The 23,203-nt window shown below is 50.5% G+C and overlaps 1 protein-coding gene across 2 annotated transcripts in view; it reads right to left on the reverse strand.

Annotated features, from left to right (window-relative positions):
* Positions 1-23,203, reverse strand: part of LOC138468306 (zinc finger protein 318-like) — a 616,069-nt gene that overhangs the window by 223,686 nt on the left and 369,180 nt on the right. For both annotated transcript variants that reach the window (XM_069608799.1, XM_069608800.1), the window contains one exon: positions 94-602. In XM_069608799.1, coding sequence (XP_069464900.1) covers positions 94-602 — 509 coding nt within the window. The remainder of the gene's footprint in view (positions 1-93; positions 603-23,203) is intronic.

Genomic DNA, 23,203 nt, shown 5'->3' on the forward strand with positions numbered 1-23,203 from the left:
CATCTAATTTAACATGCAGTGGAAAAGCTAGTGCTAAACAATGTTCCCCAAAATATGAGATCCCTGTATAAAATAAGTGGCAGTATAACCAACCTGGGCCTGTGCCATGGGCTGGCTTTGGAGCGGCGCTCTGTCAGAGTTCTTCATATCAGGTAAACTTCTTTCTTCTGCTGAATTCTCGTGTGTGCTGCCCTCTGGCTTGCTGTATTTTTCACTGCTGCTTTTCTCTGATGAAGTCCGAGGTTTACTCTGCCTTTCGTTTGAGACCACTGCTTTATTGCCCTTTTCAGCAGAAACTATTGGTTTGCTGTTTTTTCTATCTGAAGCTACAGTTTTTCTCATTCTTTCAGCCTTAGTTTTACTTTTCTTTTCAACTGAACCCATCTTCCTCTCTGCAGAGGATTTGTGCGGTTTGTCTTTGTGTGTCATCCCCAATATCATGGCTACTGCTTCAAGCTCAGACAGTTTTGTTCTTGCTTCTGCAGCCTCCTTGCATATTGTCATCATCTCAACCTTAATAGAATCCTGCATCCTTGTTACTTCATCTAAAACAGCATCGTTGGTGCCTTCTCGATCACGAGGTTTCCTCTTCAGCATCTCCACTGAACAAAGAGAGGAGGAGGTAGAAAGCAAGAAGGTGTTAATATTTAACCTGTTACATCAGTTGACCCGTTTCAGAAATTATTGCAATGCATTTCTGTATGAAAGCTCACATACCTATCCCTGCAAAGCAAAAACAGGAGCAAATACATGCACAGCAATTCCTGCACTCTTAAGCAATGTTTCCGTCTTTCAGAACTGTGGAAATTCCTGCATCATAGGCAAGATTGAAAAGGTCCTCCAAAAGATTTGTGCCTCGCTCCCAGACCTAGAATGCATTTACACACAGGGGCCCCAGCCACACCCATCTGGTGCCAACTTAAGACTTCCAGTTCGTGCATGATTTTTCCAACATGCAAGATTGTAGCACAGCGTATGTTGCCAAGGGATGCCTGGGAGGACAGTGAAGTAGGAAGAGCAAGGACTGACGGTACTGGAATCCACAAGAAGGTACGTTTTCCTGACAGTCGAGTCCTGGTCTCCCGCCTTACCACTCAATTAGAAATTGGATAGCATAGACGAACAAGTTACTTACCTTATATCTGGAAACGTTCTTTCGATGGGATGTTCCTCCAACCTATTCCACATCTATGACAGGTAATGACCACAGATGTGCTGCTTTGGAAAAAAAATTGGCGTAGGAGTCCTGCGTCGATGATGCTGACACGTTGTCCTTCGAGGGCCTCCGTCGAGGTCACCAGATGTTATATATAGGACGCACGGCGCCGATAGCCCCAGTTGTAATTTTTTCCCAGAACGTGTGGCAACAATCTCCCGCCAGTATGACTGCAGAAAGCCTTGCGGAAACATAAGCTGCAATCGCATAAGAAATTCTGTAGAGGGGCAGGCTGGGAGGGTTCGATGTGTAATACGTCGGAGGAATATCCCATCGAAAAAACGTTACCAGATAAGGTAAGTAACTTGTTCTTCGAAGGGATTGTGTCCTCCGACGTATTCCACATCTATGACGGACTCCCAAAGCAGTACCAATGTATGGAGGTGGGAAAATTTACAAATTTAGAATTTTAGAATGCCCAATCAAATTGCTGAATAGAGGACTGCCTTACCAAAGGCCAAGTCTTGCCCATGGATGGAGCCCAAGGAATAGTCTCTCACAAACGTATGGACAGAGGCCCATGTGGCTGCTTCGCAAATATTGCGAATAGGAACGCCTCTCTGTAGAGCAGTGGAGACAGCCACACCCCTAGTAGAGTGAGCCCGTAGGCCTACTGGAGGGTCCTTTCCCGACAAACGGTAACACTCAGATCGTCAACATGATCAATCTGGACATGGTCTGCTTGGAAACAGCCTGACCTAAACGCCTTCCAGCATAACCAACAAAGAGCTGATCATCCACTCTGACCCGGGACATCTGTGAGAGATAGAAACTCAAAGCTCTCTTAGGATCCAACCTATGGAGCCTCTCCTCTTCCTTACCAGGATGTGGAGGAGGATAAAATGCCAGAAGAATTACTTTCTGGCTCAAATGGAATTCCGACACAACCTTCGGAAGAAAAGAAGGAACACAGTGAAGGGTGGTTTGGTGGAAAGTGCCTGCAACTCACTCACTCTGCGCACGGAAGTAACCGCAACTAAAAATACAGTTTTAAAGGCTAACAGTGGCAACGGACAAGAATGTAAGGGCTCAAATGGATCTCCCATTAGGAACTTTAAAACCAAATTCCAATCCCATCCCAGCACCTGGAAAGGCGACGATGGAAACACATTAATTAGCCCTTTTAGAAACTGAGAAACCAAAGGAATCTTAAAATAAGAACATTCCTCAGACGAGCGCTTAAATATAGACAGCGCCGCCAGGTAACCCTTAATGGTACCCACTTGCAGGCCCTTGTGGGCTAAGGAAAGCATAAAAGACAAAACCAAAGGAATGGAACATTGGAAATGATCCACATACTGTACCCTGCACCAGTCACAGAACTTTCTCTAACGGCAACGGTACAGGGATTTCGTTGCGGGCCTTCTGGCCGAAAGCAACACTTCCATCACGTCTTCGGGGAGGTCCAAATCCTTATACCTCAATCTTTCAGATACCAAGCATGAAGGTAGAGAGACTTCACCTCTGGATGGAGAACCCGCACCCGCGAGAGCAGATAATCTCGGTAGGGAAGACGGCGTGGAGGGCAGATGGACATGTCTAGAAGGTCCGGGTACCACGCTCTCCTGGGCCATGCCAGAGCAATGAGGATCATCCGGGAACCAAACCTCTGCAACACTTGCGGAATGACGGGGACTGGAGGAAACGCGTACAGCTGTCGGAAGGACCACTCCACTACGAACGCGTCCCCTAAGGCTCCTCTTGGAGGAAATTCCCGCGAGCAGAATCTTTCGCACTTCCGGTTGACACGGGCGGCGAAGAGATCCACTTGTGGGGTTCCCCAAAGGGAGAAGATTTCCAACAGAACTTCCTGAGCCAGCTCCCATTCGTGAGAGACCGTGCTCTGCCTGCTCGGAGCGTCAGCCGCCGCGTTTTCGTCTCCGGCCAGATGAACTGCCGAGATCGAAATTTCCCGCTGGATGGCCCAGCACCAGAGCTGCATCACCTCCCTGCACAATGGGAGTGACCCTGCCCCCCCCCCTTTTTTGTTGAGGTAGTGCATGGCCACCGTATTGTCGGTCATAATCAGGACATTCTAACCCCGCACAGACAGCAGAAAAGCCTTCAGGGCTAGCCTGATAGCCAGCAGCTCTAACATATTGATGTGGAGTCTGGACTCTGACGGAGACCAACGGCCGCTAGCCATCAACTCGTTGGCATGAGCTCCCCAACCCGTGAGGGATGCGTCCGTCACGATCGTCACCTCCGGCCACGGTTGCCAAAATGGAGCACTCTTCATCAGATTGTCTTCAACGGCCCACCACAGAAGATCCTGGGCGACCGAAGGTGGAATGTTAACAGGATCCGACATCCTGCCGGAGAATTGCGACCATTGCATCTTGAGAGCCCACTGCAGAGATCTCATCCACAGCCTGGCCTCTGGCACCAGGAAAATGCAGGATGCCGTAAGGCCGAGCAATCTCAAGAACCCGAACGACGGGAGACTCTGGGCACGTTGAAATTTGTTCACCATCTGCAGAATGTGATAAGCCCTCACATGGGGAGGCGAACACTGCCCCAGGGATGTGTCGAGCACCGCTCCGATGTACTGGAGCCGTTGGGTAGGTGTCAAATGGGACTTCTTTAAATTGAGGGAGAAGCCCAGCTTGTGAAGGGAGTGGCAGGTGACGGACAGATCTAGGGCTTGCTTGGGAAAGCGCACCCTGATCAACTAATCGTCCAGGTAGGGGTAGACGTGAATCCCCCCTTTCCTGAGATACGCTGCCACCACCACCAGCAGCTTGGTGAAAACCCTCGGGCGGTGGTCAATCCGAATGGCAGGACCCGAAACTGAAAAGGCGAGTCGCCAACCGCGAACCTCAGGTACTTCCTGTGCTTTGAAAAATCAGCACAGTAAGCATCCTTGAGGTTGAGAGACACCAACCAATCCTGAAGTTGAAGGGACTGGAGGATTTGAGAAAGAATGACCATCTTGAACTTGTCCTTCCTGAGGAGCTTGTTCAGCCAACGCAAGTCCATGATGGGTCTCAATCCCCGTCTTTTTTCGGGATCAAAAAATAAGGGGAATAACATCCCTTGTGCCTCTCTGCTACAGGCACAAGTTCTATGGCACATTTCTCCAGCAAGGATAGGATTTCCTGCGCAAGGAGTGGATCCAGACGCTTCAAAGAGAGCTTCCCGGGTGGATTGTCTTGAGGCCTCTGCCGGAAAGGCGACAGTAGCCGTGGGTTATGACCTCCAGAACCCACACGTCTGAAGTAATGGCTTGCCATTCTCCAAGATGCTGCGCAAGTCTGCCCCCAACCAGCGAACCATGGGACATGGCCTCGTGACTGAGCTGACGCGGCTGTGGGAGTGCCTGAGGGCAAAGAGGCAACTGTCCGAGCAGCTTTGGCACCTCGAGTACCTTGCTTTCCACCTCTGGTACTCCTACGTTGGCCCCTTCGACTGGCAGCTCCTCTCGATCTACCAAAGGTAGAGTAGTAGCGAAAGGAACCTCCCCTCCATTGCTGTCCCCCAGGACGAAAAGGCGGAGGTTGACTGACTGCAGCGCTCAAAGACTTCGCTGCAGCTTTGGAACTCTGCAACCTCTCAAGGCTCTCGTCAGCCTTACTGCCAAACAGATGAACCCCATCAAAGGGCATGTTGAGAAGCCGGGATTGCACATCAGGAGCAAACCCCGACTTCCGCTCTTAGGGAGAATTCTCTGTTTAGGCTGAATTTCCTAACCTAGTGAGTCCCCCAGCAGCTTTGCTGGATTTTTGGGGTTTATTTTTTTTCTCCTGCCAAGAGTGAGACTTTTTTACCCTCACTCTTGGACATGATTTGAGTGCGTTTCTTTGGATCTAGATGAGTTTAATGGGCTATGGGGTCTTTTACCCCATAGGGCTGCATGTGTTTTTGTGATATGTGTTACACAGCACCCTCAGTGCAGTGACACAGGGGTGTCATAGTGACCCCCCAGTATAGACTCCATACCCTGGGACTGACTACTGTCTCCCAGGGCATGTAAAGTCACCATTGACTTTACTAGTCTTAAATTCTGAACAGAACCAGTACAAACCATCATATTGTGGACGTACTGGCTGGGGGAATTCGATTGCCCCAGGGTCTGTTAGTCGAGGGGGCACGTCTCCGTCCCCCCTGATCGAGTTTTGGCTGGTGGCAGTGGATACTACTTTTTATATTCAACCGCGAATATTTTCCTATGGGATTTCCCATTGTTTTAGGCTACTACCTTTATTTAATTTACAGTAGCCTCGAACATACCGCCGGTTTATTTAATTAATATTAATTCTCCGGTTGGTATTTTTTGCCAAAACTTGATTCTAAAATGGCGTTTGTGTTCTCTTCTGTGACTCCAACCCAAGTCGAGCCCTTTGTTCCACTTTTTGGCGGGCTTCTCCACAGAAGCCCTCCAAAGTGGTGCCACTCTGTCTGGGGTACTTAGGAGGGGTGGAGGGAAATTTAGGCACCCTGGACTGAGTTGCCTAGGCAACTCAAGTCACACTCCATCCTGATTGGCCCAAGTGGTGAGCCGGCCGGCTCACCACTTAGCATGTTTGAGTGACAGCTAGGCTGAGTGAATGGGGGTTTGCTGCATAAAAGCAGGGCTTTGGGGACTGGAAATTCGGAAGTCGCCACAGGACCTAAGAATCCGACGAGGGAGAAGCTGAGCCGACCTGTCACGACACCACCACCGGTGGAGCCCTGCTGGACTGCCTCACCACTTTTCCCAACGACAGAGGAGATCTCCTGCCGGAGAGTCTTCTTCCTTTGACTGGTGGGGATAACCAGTTTCACCGTCTTTTCGCTTTCCCGACGTACCTCGTGGCCGCCTCGCCCGTGCCAAGCACCCCGGCAACCGGGATACCACGTTTTACCACGACCGCGAAACAAAGGTACCACCTTTAACCGGAAGACTCCGTGGCTGGTTTCTTCCCTGGTACTGCAACGACCGTCATCTTTCCTCCAAGTCGAGATCTTCTCTTCCCCTGGACGACGACGCAACTTGCACCCACTACCAGGAACAACTGCCACCGCTGGAGGATCCTTCCCACTTAAGGTACCGTGTCCCGCCTGGCTTCCCTTGCTACCGACTGTACGGGGTAGATTTAGCCCCCGGCTTACGAACCTGGGTTAGTCTGGGACACCCCGGCTAAACTTTCTTAAAGCTTCTCTAAACCCTTTTTGAACCCTCTGCAAGACTTTATAAGCATAGTGAAACTGTGTGATCTTGGGCGCATTTGTGCTCTGCTCTCTCTAAGAGTGGGCCCAGCCTTTGGACTTTGGCTCACCAGTGACTTTTTGCTCTCTGCCTTGCTAACAGTGTTCCTGATTCTTAGAGTGGTGTACCTTTTCATATTCTGTCTTTTTCCCTCCCTTTCTCACAAACGTATCGGAGTGCAATCTAGTTAAGCGCTCACCTCTGTATAAAAATAAGTGGTGTTTTACTGTGACTTATCTGATAAGGAAAAAGGGGTGTTTATATTACAATAGTAACTGTGTTTAGAATATTTTACAATAAGAGTGCTGGAGTGTTTCAACTGTGTGTTTTAAAATAAATCATTATATACTTTGATACCAAAGCTCTGGTCAATGTTTGCTTGTATTATTGTATCTGAGTGCCTATTGTGTATACTTTGCATACTGCCTAACTCTTCTTGAGGGAAGTCTGACTGCTCAGCCACAGCTACCAAGTGAATCTGGGTGGTGCAGACTGCTACCAAGTGGGTTTACTGCTAACACCTGTAGTCCTAAATCTTTTGCAGTGGTCCCTAAGGGAACTGCACAGGTTTCTGCCTAACATCCGCAACCACGCAAACCTGCGTACCACGGTGCTCGCAGCCATGGACCGGCTGACACAGTCCGCCATGTCCAGACCCGACTGAACGGAGTCACACATGACATCCTTGCCATCTTGCACTAGGGCTAGCAAACCATCCCGTTCCTCCCCTTCGGGAATATGCTCAGCTGCCAAAGATACACAATTCCACAGAGTGTTAGTGAATCTCGCCAAGGCAGAAATGGAGTTGGCTACCTTCAAAGCCAAACCCCAAGTACAGAATACCTTCTTCGCCCAACCATCAAAGCGCTTGTCGTCCCTATCAGGAGGGATGGTCGGCTACGCATCCTGCTTCACTGGGGCCGTAGCCGTCTGCACCACCAAACTCACCGGAGTAGGGTGCATCGACAAGTAGCAGGGGTCACTACTGGCTGGGCAGTATTTTTTCAGAAGCGACTTACCAACTGCCAGGAGACTCTCCGGAGCAGTTCAAGCCGCTGCCACCCTTCTTTGCAAAGCCATGTGAAATGGCAACACCGGGTCAGTGAGTGGACCTTGGTCCAGGATGGCCATCAGATCATCCTGATCAAAACCAACAGGTGGAGCAGACCACCCAAAGTATTCCGTCACCCTGGACATGAGACGCCTATAGGAGGATTTGGCATGTGTTCCAGGCCTGCCAAACTCCACCTCCGGAGAAGTGTCAAGACCACTGGCATCATGCAAGGACTGACAGAGGTCTTCCATCTGACTGTGACCAGACAAAAGGTCATCAGGGACATCAGGAGGCACAACCAACTCAACAGACCCTTCCTCCACCTCTGACATATACTCCAAAGGCTGGAACAAATCCAATCTGGGAGGAGGAACAGAGTAGGGCTCAAAAACAGACCTCACAGATTTACTGCAAGCCTTCCTCGGAGCTTCGACAGCCCTCCGGGGCACCTCTGGCAAATCCTCCACAAAAGGCGCCGAGTGCGCAGAGGGAATTGGCGTCGAATGAGGCGCTGATGGCGTCAACGCCTTCCTCAAAGGCTTCACAGGTTCCGACGGTCTCGATGGTGTCGAGGACCGGGACCTGGATCTGGCACGGCTACGGCGATCTTCCTTGTCCGGTCGGGACCTCGACGGCTCCCGATGATTGGGCCGACTGCCCAGGCCCGAAGGCGTGCGAGTGGTGGACTGAGCCCGTTCCCTGCCAGCTTCTTTTGAAGGTGCGGCCGGAACTGTACCTTGCGATTCGAAAATCGCCATCATCTGCTGGCGGAATGCATCCCATTCTGCCCGCAACGAAGACTTGGTGGGACAAGTCAACCGCCGTCTGGCATAGTCCTCCGACGAGGACGGGGAAGGCGACCGGTGACAGTGCTTCCGAGAATGCCTCGAAGAGGCAGAGGAATGGCGGGAACCACTCTGAGACCCCCTGGACTTTCACCGACGCAGAGAGTCGCCCCTCGAGTCGTCGGTCAAAAGCAGAGCAGATTTCGACTTACGGTCCTACCTACCGTTAATTTCTTCTTCCGCTCCCGCAAGGCCTTCGATGTCAGGGACTGGCAGTCATCGGTGGCGTGGCTTTCGTCGAGGCACCAGAGGTAGACATCGTGCGGGTCCCTGATGGACATTTTCGACCTCCAGTACCGACATTTTTTAAAGCCCGTCTTTGGGGTAGAAGAAGTCGAAGACATTGCTTTCGAAGTAGAAGAATCGAGCGCACCGAGATTCCGAAGCAAACACATTTGTGGAAAAAAAACGGAACTGAGGCTACGGGCGCCATGCGTCCTATATATAACATCCGGTGAAGTCGACCCTCGACGGAGGCCCTCGAAGGACAACCTGTTGACGTCATCGACGCAGGACTCCTACGCCAAACATTTTTCCGAAGCAGCACAGCTGTGGTCATTACCTGTCATAGATATGGAATACGTCGGAGGACACAATCCCCTCAAACAAAACTTTGGGTGGAGGCAAGCAGCAGCTGCCAAAAGGTTAAGCAGGACCTCCTGGCCAAAAGCTGTCCCATAGGAAGCATCTAGAGAGAATATTTACAGATTCAAACATGAAAGGCCAATGTAGCTGCCATGCCAAGGTCAGCAATGTGGGTGTACATAACTTAGAAAGTCCATCATTCCTGCCCAAGGTCTGCAGGAAAGAGTAAAATTGCTGAGGAACCTCAACCCCACAGATTTAAGCTTTAGAAATACTAAAATTACATTTTGCTATAATAACCTTAGACGCTTTATTGCCAACCAGCGCTCAACCATACATAACGAAAAGATCAGAGTTCCTTGAGGATTTCCTCTTCTAGAAAACATTTCAAGCATCTAGACCAACCTTCAGAAAACATCTCTCATCAGCCCAAGGCAGCATAGTAAATAGGTGAGGGATTTGGAGTCATAGTCCTAAACCTCTGGAAAGGTGCAGGTTGCAGACCACTTATCTTGTATTGTATTTTGTTATTTATATAGCGCTCTTTCCCCACTTGTGTGGCCTCAATGCGCTTTTTCCTTGGTTGAACGCCCTTGGTGACCGTAGTCTATGTTGTTGCAGAGTTCTAGGGGGTTAGTTTAGGAGATGCGTGTGTGCATGTTGCCGTTCTAGGACTTAGGTGGCTGGCAAGGCTCGACTAAGCAGCCCTAGAGAGGTCAGACACATGGGTGGGTGCTGTTGAGGGTTAGAGATAGATTGCTATTGTTGAGAGTTTATGTGGTTCAGCTATACCAGATTTCTTTCGGGTGGTGGTCGCTGCGTGCTAGTGGTAGAGGTGTTGAGGTACGTCAGGTGTTTGTCTGGACGGCTATGTGTGCACTGGGCCGGATGGGCTTAGCTGTAGGTGTATTCTATCATGCATGGATGATTGGCTGTGCCTGTGTCAACGCTAGTGGTGCAAGCTATACATACTGTAGATTCGAGATTCCTGTATATTGGGAGAGAGGCCTACACCTAACAGTGAAATTTAAGAACAAGGCTAAACACAGCTAGATTCGAGAGTCCTGTATAGTGGGAGAGAAGCCTAAACCTGACGATGCAATCGAGTACAAGGCTAAACAAGCTACAGCATACACGAACAGTGCCCCTCGATTCGTCTAGGTGGAGGGGGGCCTAGGTATGAAAGGCTGAGGGTTACAACCGATTGTATAGTAAGTATCCGTGATGTAACAAGTCATCGAGGGCTTGTTGGACCTAGCTTGGGGAATAGGGTTGTGGAGGGGGTTGCTAGTGATGGGAGCTTCCAAGGGTGAATGTTGGGGGTTAACAGAGGCAGTGAATAGTTAATGATGTGCATCTGTTAGCCAGGACCCTCATCTTGAAATTGTCTCTCGTGGACTGGTGGGCAGGGTTTCGTGGTGAGTGTGAGGCGAGTGTAGCCACAGCAAAGGCTGCTGGCTTAGCTTGGGTGCTTGTAGGGTTGGAATGTTAGTGGGTGGGATGTTGGTGGATCAGCAGAGCCACAACGAAAGATGCTGGCGGATCAGGAGAGCCACAACGAAAGATGCAGTCTTATCTGGGGTTCTAGACTGTGGCCAGTGTTGTTCTTTGGCGTTTCCGTAGTTGGGATGCGGGGGCTCCTAGTTAAAGGCAGTTTGCACAGTCCAGGTGGGAGAGGATGATGGAGTTGATAGCCGAGAAGCAGTGGGGATAGGTGAGGTAGGGGAAAATCCACCTGAGAATCCCTAGGTGAAAGAAACAGGTTTTGTATACGCTGGTTGTTTGTTGGGTGAGGGATAGATCTGAGTCGAATTTACATTCAAGGTTTTTAACCACGTTTGAGGGTGCTGGTGCTTGTTCTAGGGATTCGGGCCAAGGGATTAGTTGGGGAATGAGAGATGTTTTCCCGCAGAGTAGGATTTTGGGTTTCCCAGGGTTGAGGATGAAATGGTTGGTCGTCATCCAGTGATCAATATCAGAGGGCACGATGACAGGTCAGGGCTGCCGGATCCTTCGGTATTTGGGATTATGAGGATGATCTGGGTATCGTCCACGTAGTTGTAGCAGGTAAGGTTGTACGAACAGATGATTGTGGGAATGGGTTGTATGTAGAAGTTGAAGATTAGCAGTGATGTGGATGCTCCTCGGGGAACACCTTTGCAAATTGGACGTGATATGGATGTCAATTGGTTGAGGTGCATGATTTGCGACCGGTTCGAGATGAAGGATGAGATCCACGACAGGGCTGTGTTTTGATTCCTAGTCTTTGTAGTCTGTATAATAGAATCATGTGATCAATGGTATCGAAAGCTGCGGAAAGTTCTAGAAAGATGAGAACTGCACAGCCATCTGAGTCAGCTGTTCTTTTTAGGTCATCCCAGATGGAGACCAGGGAGGCTTCTGTTGCCCTTAGTGGTCTGAAAACTGATTGTGCTGGGTCTATTGGGTTATTGGATTCAGAAAATTGGCCAAGCTGTTTGTAAGCCGCGCAATTAGTTTGGCGATGTAACACGTATTGGAGATAGGTCGGTAGTTTTGGGGAAGAAGCGGGTCAAGCGTCGGTTTTTTGAGAATGGGTTTGGTGTAGGATGTTTTTAGGGCTTTCGGGAAGAATCCTGAGGTGAGTGAGTGGTTAAGGATTCATTATTTGCACAGGTGGCGGTTAGTATTTTCTTGAGCAAGGTGGGTGGGCACAGGTCTTCCGGAGAGCCTGAGGGGCAGCTGGTTGCTACCAGCGACAGGAATTCTTGTTGTGTGATGGGAGAGAAAGAGTCAAATAAAGATTGTGATTGGGGTGGGGTTTGTGTGGGGTGCTGCAGGAGGGTGGGCAGGCGGTGGGATTTTTTGCTTGGCAATGATGGCGCTGTGTCCATCGTTGGCGGCTTTGTAGAAATGGAGCGAGAGGGTGTCGCATAGGGCTTGGGTGATCAGGCGGACACATGAGGGTGATTTGAATTCTGCTATGATTTTATGTAATTCCTTACTTGGGTTGCAAGCATTTTGGATTCGGTTCCCATAGAATGATTTATTGCTTTTTCTGATTTCCGATCTGTAGGTTCTGGTTGTCCTTGCTAGGGCGGTTTTGTTTTGGGCTGAGGGGTCGGCTCTCCAGACCCGTTCCAGACGGTGCTTGAGAGTTTTGAGGTGTTTGGGAGAGAACCACTTCGGCGATACTCCATATCTCTGCGAGAAATGTTTTGACGGGGTGAAGGCTTTGAGGGCATTGGTAAGCCAGAGGTCGAAGGAGTAAATTGCTGGTGGCCCTTCTGCTAAGGAGAGTGAGTTGAGGGAGTTACGGGGTGAGAGTTCAAGATCTAGGGTGATTACCACTTTGTACCATAATGGATAAGTGGAAGGGGCAGTTTGTGGGGGACGTGTTGGTGTTGGCCGCTGACCCCAGTGTTGCGCGGTATGATGAAACAGACAGCGGGGTGATCAGACCATGACAGTGGGCGCGTGGGTTGGGTGGTTAGGTTTTTGGTGCTGAATATTGCATCAAGGGTGTGGCCTCCCATGTGGGTGGGAGTGGATGTGTGATATTTCAGATTGAGTGGATCTAGACAGTCTCTAAGTGACCTGGTCATGGGGTTTGATGGTGAGTCGAACCATATGTTGAAGTCTCCTAGGATGGTGAGAGTTGGGTGTTGGATGAGGTTGGCGGCCAGAGCTTCACCAAATGTATAATGTAAAGTTCTTGTTATAGCCGGGGGTTGGGGAGGTGGGGGTTGTAATCGGTGGTGCTGGTGGAGGTGTCCTTGGTTAATAGCTTGAATTGGTCTTTGTGTAATATTGCAAGCCCACCTCTCCTACGAGATCTGTTCCGAACGGTGAGACTGTAACCAGGTGGGAAGGCCTTGTGCACAAGCGGTTCGTAGTCATCTGAGAACCAGGTCTCAGTAATGAAGAAGATGTCTGGGTTTTCTTCAGTGATGAGGTCGAAGATGTGGAGTTTGTTTTTGGAAACAGACCTGGTGTTGATGAGGATGCAGGATATTTGGAGGGATGCCTTTGTGGGTGGAGGTTGGGTGGTGTTTGGGGGGGGGGGGGGGGGGGGGTCAGGGTCTGCTTTGGGGAGAGGCAGTAAGAGGTGGGAAAGTAAGAGGGGAGGTGGAGTGTGGGGATGAAGGAGTAGTTGGAGTGGGTGGACAGGGGAGGGAGGGGAAGAGCTAGGACTCAGTTGGGTGCGGGCAGTGAGGTTTCGCTCCTATATTGTGGTGGCAGGGGTTGCGAACTGTGTCGGAGAATGGGAGATGCTAGGGGGGACATTAGCTGACTGCGGTCTCACCCTTTCCTTGCATTATGTGCTGTCATGGGAGTGTGGGAGAGGGTGGGTGGTTCTCTGGTGAGTGGAGTATTGAGCGGAGTGTTGGCTAGAGCATCTCTTGGTGCGCTAAGTGAGGGGAAGTGGGAGGTGGGCCTGGTCTGTAGATGGTTGGGGGAATGTGAATGTGCTGTGTCGGGGATTGTGTGTTTCGTGGGTGGGAGCATTCTGGTCTGTCTCCAACATGCTGCTCTTAATTGTGCAGATTGAGGACTACAGGTAGGTGAGAGAGTATGAGGCGGCAGGGTAAGTTGGGGCGGAGAAGAAAGGGGGGTGAGGGATGCCAGATGGATGTGCTCTGAGGAAGCGAGGTGGGCTGTGTGGCATTGGGGGTAGAAAGCGACTGCGGTGGGTCTCAGTGGGGGGAGAGGTACGCCCAGGAGCTGCACGGTTATGGCCAGTGAGTGACATGGTGCCTCGAGGACTACTACGGATTGAGGACGTTTCACGATGCAGGTTGAGTGCCAGGTAGAACAGGACTAACTTTGTGTGTGAAACAAGACACAGCTAGATTTGAGTCCTGCATAGTGGGAGGGCCTACCCCTGACAATGCAGTTCATGTACAAGACAAATCACAGCTATCTAAAAATGCAATGTGTGTTCAAAACTAAAACACTGCCTAACAATGCAGTTTGTGAACAAGAGTAGCCACCGCTAGAGTTCAGAGTCCTGTAAAGGGGGAGAGAGGCCGTTAGGCAAAGTTTGTATGCAGTACCCTCTAAAACTACTACACACACCTCTGACTACAGGTATAGGAAACCCAACCTTTGTGATAAGCTTGTACTACACAGTTTTGGTAGCGTGTTGAGCAGCCAGGCTTATCTCAAGAGGGGTCAATGTGAGCTTTAGCAGAGTTGCAGACATTTACAGTTACAAGTATTCAAATAAACTCTTACGCTCAAGTGTTCTTGCATAAACAATTATTAATTTGTCAGTCAGTTAGAATAAGCATTCTTCAGAAGGGAACAATACAATAGTAACACTCAAATACACTTCATGAAATAGACACTCTTAATATCTCTAAATCAGTAGATACCCTTTTGGGATGGCCCACAGGCACTACTTACCCACTCAGGTAACTTCCAATTGCTAGGGTGCTGGGGACATTAATATATCACTGTTGCATTAAGAATCATATAGTAATAAGTCAAAGGAAAAGATTATTTAGAACATACAAGCAACCACAAATATTCTTGAGCAGGCAAATACTTTTGGATCCCTCCAGAAAGACTCATTCAATACAATAGACTAAGCCAAAGTCAATGAGCCAGAGTCTTATATGGGATGTAGCACCTGTGGTAGGTAAATGGAAGTCTTTGCACAATGTTTTAGAAGTCTTTGAAGAAAAGAAGAATCAAATGTTGGGCCACAAGCTGATTAAACTCGTGAGTAGTAGAAGATGCAAGCAACTACAGCAAGAGGTAAGTTCTCTCAGACTTTGTAAACTACCTTTAAAGATGAAAAAAGATGCAGCAGATGACTCCTGTTCCTCTGCAGCTCTTCAGGACTCACTGTTCCTGGGCCTTAGTCGTTGGGACAAGAGGCACGACGTCGGGGGACTCCTGAAATGCACTTGGATGGTCAAAACTCGCAACCGGCAAACTTCACTTTCAGTGGCTGTTCAGTGTTTCACCTCCTCGTGTCTACCGCGAATAGCAACACTGCGGTTCCTGGCTGTTGAGATGGACTTTTCTTGCGTCTGGGGTCCCACACTCTGTTGAGGGGGCTCAGGCTCAGTCAGTCCTGCTTCCTGGGAGTCCGGAGGATCTTCCTGGAGCTCTTGGCCAGCTTAAAAGCAACGCACACAATCTGGTGTTCCTCTCCCTGGCTATACGGTTTCCAGCAGCAACTCTGTGGAAATTCAACCAGCTCTGAGATGGATGTCCAGGTGGATTACTTTGGAGTTGATTGGTCCCACCAACTCAAGGGGAGAAGTCATCCTTGCAGAGGCTTCTCTGTCAATGCGAACCTGGCATTTTGGCACTGCAGCAGTGCTTCACCGAGCAAAGCAACGGTCCAGGAGTTGCAGCAGGCGTCCTCTGCAAGTTCTTCTTCAGTTCCTTCGCCCAGTGGTGGACTCGTCCATCCAAGACAAAAGACTTGCCGTTTATTCACTTCTCTCCCATTCATTCCAGCCTAGCTGTCATTCACCCAGCATGGCGGCAGTCCTTGCCATACAGTCAGCCGGCCAATCACCACAGAGTGCATTTGGGTCTCCTAGGAGATTAAGCAAAGGGGAGTTTCAGCACCTTCCTCACTTCCGGTTCCCACCAGACACCCTGGAGCCAAAGGCTTCACTCGTGAATCCTGCCAAAGGCAAAGCAAAACCTGGTTTGGCACGCAGAGCACATCTCAAGAAGGACCTTTCCACAAAGAAATGGCGAAAAAAGAAGACTGGTGCCATTTTGACAAAAATGGCACCCTTGAGTGCTTTATTGCAGCTGCGAACTCAGCCTGCGGTAGAGGCACACCACAGTAGTTAAATTTAAACCACTGCCACCAGCCATTCATCGAGAAAAGGGTAACATAAAAATGTTACATGAGAAACTAGACAAAGGGGATACTAAGTTACCCTCCCAGCACCCTATTGTAGGATAGGGTGTGCTGGGTCTAGAAAGTTACAAATCTAAGTAAAGTCAATTTCACTTTACTGCTCTTGGGAACAGTTGTTAATCCAAAAGAAGGTATTTAAACCTTGGGGAAATCTGAAAGACTTCCCTGTGCCACTGCACTGAAGATACTGTGTGTCACAATGTAAAAAGATGCGTATGGAGTTTGTCAGACTCCAAAAACCATAAGAAACCGAGTTACAATCACATAAAAATACATGAGAGAGTGAGAAAAAAGGTCTCACTCTCTCCAGGTAAAAATGAAAAAGTCCTAGAGTCCAGCAAAAGAGCTGGGTAGTCTCTAGGGTAGAGAGGAATTAGCACATTTCTGAGAATTCTCCCTAACCCTTTGCTATAGAGCACCAACACTTCACTTTTAACAATTAAATCAGTTAATTAGAACATTAATATAGCAAAGCAAGTGAAGAAAAAGTAATACGTTAAAACACAGCTAAGTAATTCCAAGAGACGAAAAAACCCAATACACATTATAAAAATAACTCCCTATAGTTTGAAAGCTCTACCCATGCTAAGGGAGAAGGGGTTTTGTGCTCAAAGAGTCGTAGGTCCCTAAATTAACCCGTTGCAAGGAGCTACGGATCTTGAGAGGGCTGAATAATTGCTGGAAAAGCCAACATGTATGTTTAAGTGTCAAGTAGTGAAAAAAAAACAAAGTTCTAAGGAGGTCCTTTCTCAACCTCACCACCTTACTGGAAGCCTGATGGAGATTTGTCCAGAACTTCAATGATCACGACCAGCCAAGGGTTAGGTCGAGGTTGGGACTTTGCACCAGTCAACCACTAAAGCGTGTGTGGGTTTGGCGGGGACTCGAAACAGGTATGTTAACTTACCCCTTATATTCAGATTGTGTCAGAAACCACTTCTGAGGCTTCTGAATAAACTGGGCTAACTTACTTCATGCCATGGTTCTGCTGCAAGGAGTTTGAGGGGTTGCTGGTGCAGAATCACGCTTAGTCGCAATTTAGATCCAGCTAGTCAGCCATTCCGCGCTCTGGTGAGACGGTTTGTGAGACTGACAGCTGGGCGACACAGGGACGATGAGATTAACAATCTGATGACCTCAGGGGACTCCCAGCACACTATGCAGGAGGGAGACAGCTGGATCTGTAAGGACCCTGTGGGTGCTGGAGAACTTCAACTGCAGGGTAAGGCCTCATATCACTAATCGAGGGTCTGCAGTATCCCATGTCCAAACTTGGCATGGCAACCGATGTAGCGAGGAAATCCCAGGTAGAAGCTGGACAGTCCTCAGGGTGGTCTCGGGACACTTCAGAAGGCTTGCAAGGGGAGGATTCTCGATCAGGGGTAGAGGCTGGTTGTTCGGTATCGGTTTGGAAAAAGATGAAAAGTTTCCGAAGCAGCACAGCTGTGGTGATTACCTGTCAGATATGGAATACGTCGTCGGACCATCCCATCGAAAGAACGTTACCAAGTAAGAGAGTAACTTGTTCTTCGAGGGGATTGGGTCCTCCGACGTATTTCAAATCTATGAGAGACTCCCAAAGCAGTACCAGAGCAAGGAGGAGGTAAAGAATTTAGAATTAAAATTTAGAATTGCCAATCCAATCAAATAGAGCAAAGGACCGCCTTGCCAAAGAGGCCAGATCCTGTCCTCGGATGGAATCGAGGGAATAGTGACGTACAAATGTATGTAATGAAGCCCAGATGGCTGCATCAGAGATGTTGTGAATAGGAACACCCCTCTGCAGGGCAGTAGATGCAGCCATACCCCTGGTAGAATGGGCCCGCAAGCCAGCCGGTGGGTCCTTACCCGCCAAGCGGTAACTCTCCGAGATGGCCAAAACAATCCAGAGAGACAAAGTCTGTTTTGTCACAGCTTGTCCCAAACGCTTACCAGCGTAACCAATAAAGAGTTGATCGTCCACTCTGACCCGGGACATGCGTGAAACATAAAAGCTTAAAGCTCTCCTAGGATCAAGCCTATGGAGCCTCTCCTCTTGCTTACCAGGATGCAGAGGAGGATAGAATGCCGGAAGAACAACCTTCTGGGCCAAATGAAATTTCGTCACTACCTTCGGAAGAAAGGAAGGACGGACTCTAAGGACAACCCTGTCCTTATGGAAAACAGGGAAGGGAGGCTTAACTGAAAGTGCCTGTAACTCACTCACTCTGCGAGCGGAAGTGACCACAACTAAAAATACAGTTTTAAGAGTCAACAGTCTCAAAGGAGAAGAGTGCAAAGGCTCAAAGGGAGCACCCGTTCGAAACCTGAGAACAAGGTTCAAATCCCAACCGGGCACCAGGAAAGGTGACGGAGGGAACACATTAGTGAGCCCTTTCAAAAACTGTGAAATTAAAGGGATTTTAAAGTAGAAACACTCTTCAGACGAGCGCTTAAAGATGGACAGCGCCGCCAGGTAACCTTTAATGGTACCCCCACTTGCAAGCCCCTGTGGGCCAAAGAAAGTAAAAAGGACAGAACCATGGGGATGTCACATGCAAAAGGATCCATATTCTGAACTCTGCACCAGTCGCAGAACTTACACCAACGGTACAGAGACTTTGTTGCTGGCCGTCGGGCCGAGAGCAATACCTCCATCACGTCTTCAGGGAGGTCCCAATCCTTATACCTCAACCTTTCAGAAGCCAAGCGTGAAGGTTGAGGGATCCGACCTCTGGATGGAGAACCTGACCCCCCCCTCCCGTGAGAGCAGATCGTCTCGGTAGGGAAGACGACGTGGAGGGCAGATGGACAAGTCGAGAAGGTCCGGATACCACGTCCTCCGAGCCCACGCCGGAGCAATGAGGATCATCCGGGAAATGAACTTCCGTAACCTCTGCAGCACTTGCGGGATGACGGGGACTGTAGGAAACGCATACAGCAGTGGGAATGACCACTCCACCACGAACGCGTCTCCTAAGGCTCCTTTTGGAGGAAATTCCCGCGAGCAGAACCTCTCGCACTTCCGGTTGACACTGGAGGCGAAGAGATCCACTTGAGGGGTCCCCCAAAGGGCAAAGATCTCCAGGAGAATCTCCTGAGCCAACTCCCACTCGTGAGAGATCGTGCTCTGCCTGCTCAGAGCGTCCGCCGTCACGTTTTCGTCTCCGGCCAGATGAACTGCCGAGATCGAAACTTCCTGCTGGATGGCCCAGAACTCGAGCTGCATCGCCTCCCTGCACAGAGGAAGTGACCCTGCACCCCCCTTTTTCTTGAGGTAGTGCATGGCCACCGTGTTGTCCGTCAGGATCAGGACATTCTTTACTCGCACAGTCGGCAGAAAAGCCTTCAGGGCTAGCCTGACGGCCCTCAGCTCCAACAGATTGATATGGAGTCTGGACTCCGACGGAGACCAACGAGCACTGACTGTCAGCTCGTTGGCATGAGCTCCCCATCCCGAGAGGGATGCATCCGTCACGATCGTCACCTCCGGCCAGGGTAGCCAAAACGTAGCCCTCTTCATCAAGTTGCCTTCGACGGCCCACCACAGGTGGTCCTGTGCGACCGAGGACGGCACCTGAACCGGGTCCGACATCCTGCTAGAGGACTGCGACCATTGCATCTTGAGTGCCCACTGCAAAGATCTCATCCGCAGGCGAGCCTCTGGCACCAGAAGAATGCAGGATGCCATGAGGCCGGGCAACCTCAAGAACACGAACGCTGGGAGCGTCTGGGCATGCTGAAACTTGTGCACCATCTGCTGAATGTGAAGAGCCCTCACCTGGGGAGGAAAACACTGCCCCAGGGAAGTGTCGAGCACTGCTCCGATGTACTGGAGCCGCTGTGTTGGCGTCAAATGGGACTTCTTTAAATTGAGGGAGAAACCCAGCCTGTGAAGGGAGTGGCAGGTGACGGACAGATGATCCAGGACCTGCTCGGGAGAGCGCGCCCTGATCAACCAATCGTCCAGGTAGGGGTAGACGTGAATCCCCCCTTGCCTGAGATGCGCTGCCACCACCACCATGAGCTTGGTGAAAACCCTCGGGGTGGAGGTCAATCCGAACGGCAGGACCCGAAACTGAAAGTGCGAGTCGCCAACCGCGAACCTCAGGTACTTCTTGTGCTTGGGATGGATCGGCACATGGAAGTAAGCATCCTTGAGGTCGAGAGACACCAACCAGTCCTGAAGCTGAAGGGCCTGGAGGACTTGAGAGAGAGTAACCATCTTGAACTTGTCCTTCCTGAGGAGTTTGTTCAAACCGCGCAAGTACATGATGGGTCTCAATCCCCCGTCTTTCTTCAAAATCAAAAAATAAGGGGAATACCATCCCTTGTTCCTCTCCGCTACAGGCACCAGTTCTATGGCGCCTTACTCCAGCAGGGCTTGAATTTCCTGCGCAAGGAGCGGATCCGGACTCTTCAAAGAGAGGTTCCCCGGTGGATTGTCGTGAGGCCTCTGCCGAAAGGGAAGACAGTAGCCGTGGGTTATGATCTCCAGAACCCACACATCTGAAGTAATGGCACGCCACTACTAGATGCTGCGCCAGCCTCCCCCCAACTGGCGAACCATGGGACATGGCCTCATGACTGAGTGGTAGCGGCTGCAGCGTTACCTGAGGGCAAAGAGGCAACTGCCCGAGCGGCCTTGGCACCACGGGTACCCTGTCGTCCACCTCTGGTACCCCTGCGCTGGCCTCTTTGACTGCCAGCTCCTCTCGCTTTACCAAAGGAGGAGTAATAAAGAAAGGAACCACCCCTCCATTGCTGTCCCCTAGGATGAAAAAGCTGAGGTTGCCTGACTGCAGCACCCAACGATTTGGCTGCAGCTTTAGAGGTCTGCAACCTCTCAAGGCTCTCGTCAGCCTTGCTTCCAAAAAGGTGTTCACCGTCAAAGGGCATATTGAGGAGCCGGGATTGCACATCAGGAGCAAACCCCGACTTCCGCAACCACGCAAACCTGCGTATCACGGTGCTCACCGCCATGGACCTGCTGACGCATTCAGCCATGTCCAAACCCGACTGAACGGACTCACACATGGCATCCTTACCATCCTGGACCATAGCAAGGAAACCATCCCGTTCGTCCCCTTAGGGAATATGTTCAGCCGCTAACGCAACACAGTTCCACAGAGTGTGTGTGTGTGAAACGAGAAAAGGCACATATGGAGTTGGCCGCCTGAAGCGCCATACCACCCGAAGAAAACACTTTCTTCACCCAGCCATCAAAACGTTTGTCGCCCCTATCAGGACGGATGGTAGGGTACGACGCCTGCTTTGCCGGGGCCGCCTGCACCACCAAACTCTCCGGAGTGGGGTGCCTGGTCAAGTAGAAGGGTCGCTACTGGCTGGACGGAATTTTCGCGACAAGGACCTGCCCACCGCCGGGAGCCTCTCCGGAGCAGTCCAAGCCGCCGCCACCCTTCTCTGTAGAGCCATATGAAACGGCAGTACCGGGTCAGTTGGGGGACCAACATCAAGGATGTCCGTGAGATCATCCTGCACAAACTCCCCTGGGGGAGCAGACCATCCCAAGTACTCAGAGACCCTAGCCATAAGGCGCCGGTACGAGGAATCGGCATGAGAGCCAGGCTCAGGCCTACAAAACTCCACCTCTGGAGAGGTGTCCAGTCCACTGGCATCATGCAGTGACTGCCTCAAATCGTCAAACTGGCTATGGCCCGAGACCATCACATCTGGAACCTGACTAGGAACCAGGCCATCAGAGTCCTCATCCACCTCCGAAATATATCCCATGTGTTGAAAAGAAGGCACTCGAGAGTGCTTCCTCTTAGCCAGAGCCTTTCTAGGGGGTTCCCCTGTGCCACGGGGTACCTCCGACACCCCTGCCTCGAAAGGCGTTGAGGGTGTCGAGTGAATCGGCGCCAGCGTCGAGAGAACAGGCATCGGCGCCGAGAGGATTGGCGTCGACGTCAGATGCAGCGCCGCCAGCTTCAACGGCATCGGCACAGTCCTCGAAGCCGGAGTTCCGAGCGTGTCCTTCGACGACTTCCTCGGAGCCGGAGCCTCGAGAAAGCCTGTCGACGCCTCAAGCGTCAATGTCTTCCTCGAAGACATCACAGGTGCACACGGTCTCGAGCGCGTCAAGGACCGGGACCTGGAACTGGTACGTCGAGAACGAGTCCCCTTGTTCGAACGGGACCTCTCCTGTGACTCGTGCCGACCACTCTTGCAACAGGTGTCTCTCGACCTTTCACGGCCGACCGCACTCGGGGGCGCGGACAGCTTAGTACCCTGTGACTCGAGAATCACCAGCATTTTCTTACCGAAGGAAGCCCATTCCTCCGGCGTCGCACGGCTGGTGGGGTAAGCGACGTGCCGGGCAGAGTCCTCAGAAGAGGACCTGGAAGACTACCGGTGTCGGCGCTTCCGAGAATGCCCCGAAGAGGCCGAGGAGTGGCGAGACCGACTCCTAGAAGGAGACCCACGAGACTTCTGACGACGACGCAGAGAGTCACCTCTCGAATCATCTGTCGAAAGCCCCGCAGACTTAGACTTCCGGGGCTTGGACACCCGACCTATCGACAACTTCTTCTTACGTTCCCGTAAGGCTTTGGACGTGAGCGACTGGCAGTCAATACAGTCATCCGTGTCGTGGGCCTCCCCGAGGCACCAGAGGCAGGTGTCGTGCGAGTCCGTCACCGACATCTTGGACCCACACTCCCCGCACTTCTTGAAGCCCCGACACGGGGTCGAAGATGAAGTAGAAGACATCTCCTTACGAAGGATTTTCACACAAAAACAAACAGGTTCGAAGAACCGAGAAGAACAGAACTCCAAAGAGTCGAGGCGTAACCGAGATTCACGAAGCAACACGTTCGCGGAAAAAACGGAACTGAGGCTACGGGCGTCGTGCGTCCTACTTATCACATCAGATGACGTCGGACGTCCTCGACGACGGCGCATCGACGTCATCGATGCAGGACGCAGAAAAAAGTTTCCGAAGCAGCACAGCTGTGGTGATTACCTGTCATAGACATGGAATACGTCGGAGGACCCAATCCCCTTTTTATATATATAAATATATATATATATATATATATATATATATATATATATATATATATATATATATGTGTATGATACATTACTCACCGTCTCACCGTAATCGTATTTCTGATGCTTGTATCTGCTTAAATTCACATGCTGTGCATAGGCCGACATCTAGTGGAAGCTGCGGAGTATTACAGTTTGTTTTTCGAAACTCGAAAATGGGCGTCGACACAGGGCGTGCCAGTAATACTATCCCTAGTGTGACGTCCACTGTACCCAAGATCTCTCACGCGTCTAGGATCCTCGGATTGTATTTTTTCTGACATGAGGTAGCATGAGGACTAGCGCGAGTACAGATAATCCAAGCAGATAGACAGAAAGGTAAGACTACAAGCAATCATGCGCCTTCTCTCAGAGGGGAGGAAGGGTGGGTCGCATATGAATCTAAGCA

The sequence above is a fragment of the Ambystoma mexicanum genome, chromosome 4q, assembly GCF_040938575.1.
Source record: "Ambystoma mexicanum isolate Mex_15411 chromosome 4q, UKY_AmexF1_1, whole genome shotgun sequence".
Lineage (NCBI taxonomy): Eukaryota > Metazoa > Chordata > Amphibia > Caudata > Ambystomatidae > Ambystoma > Ambystoma mexicanum.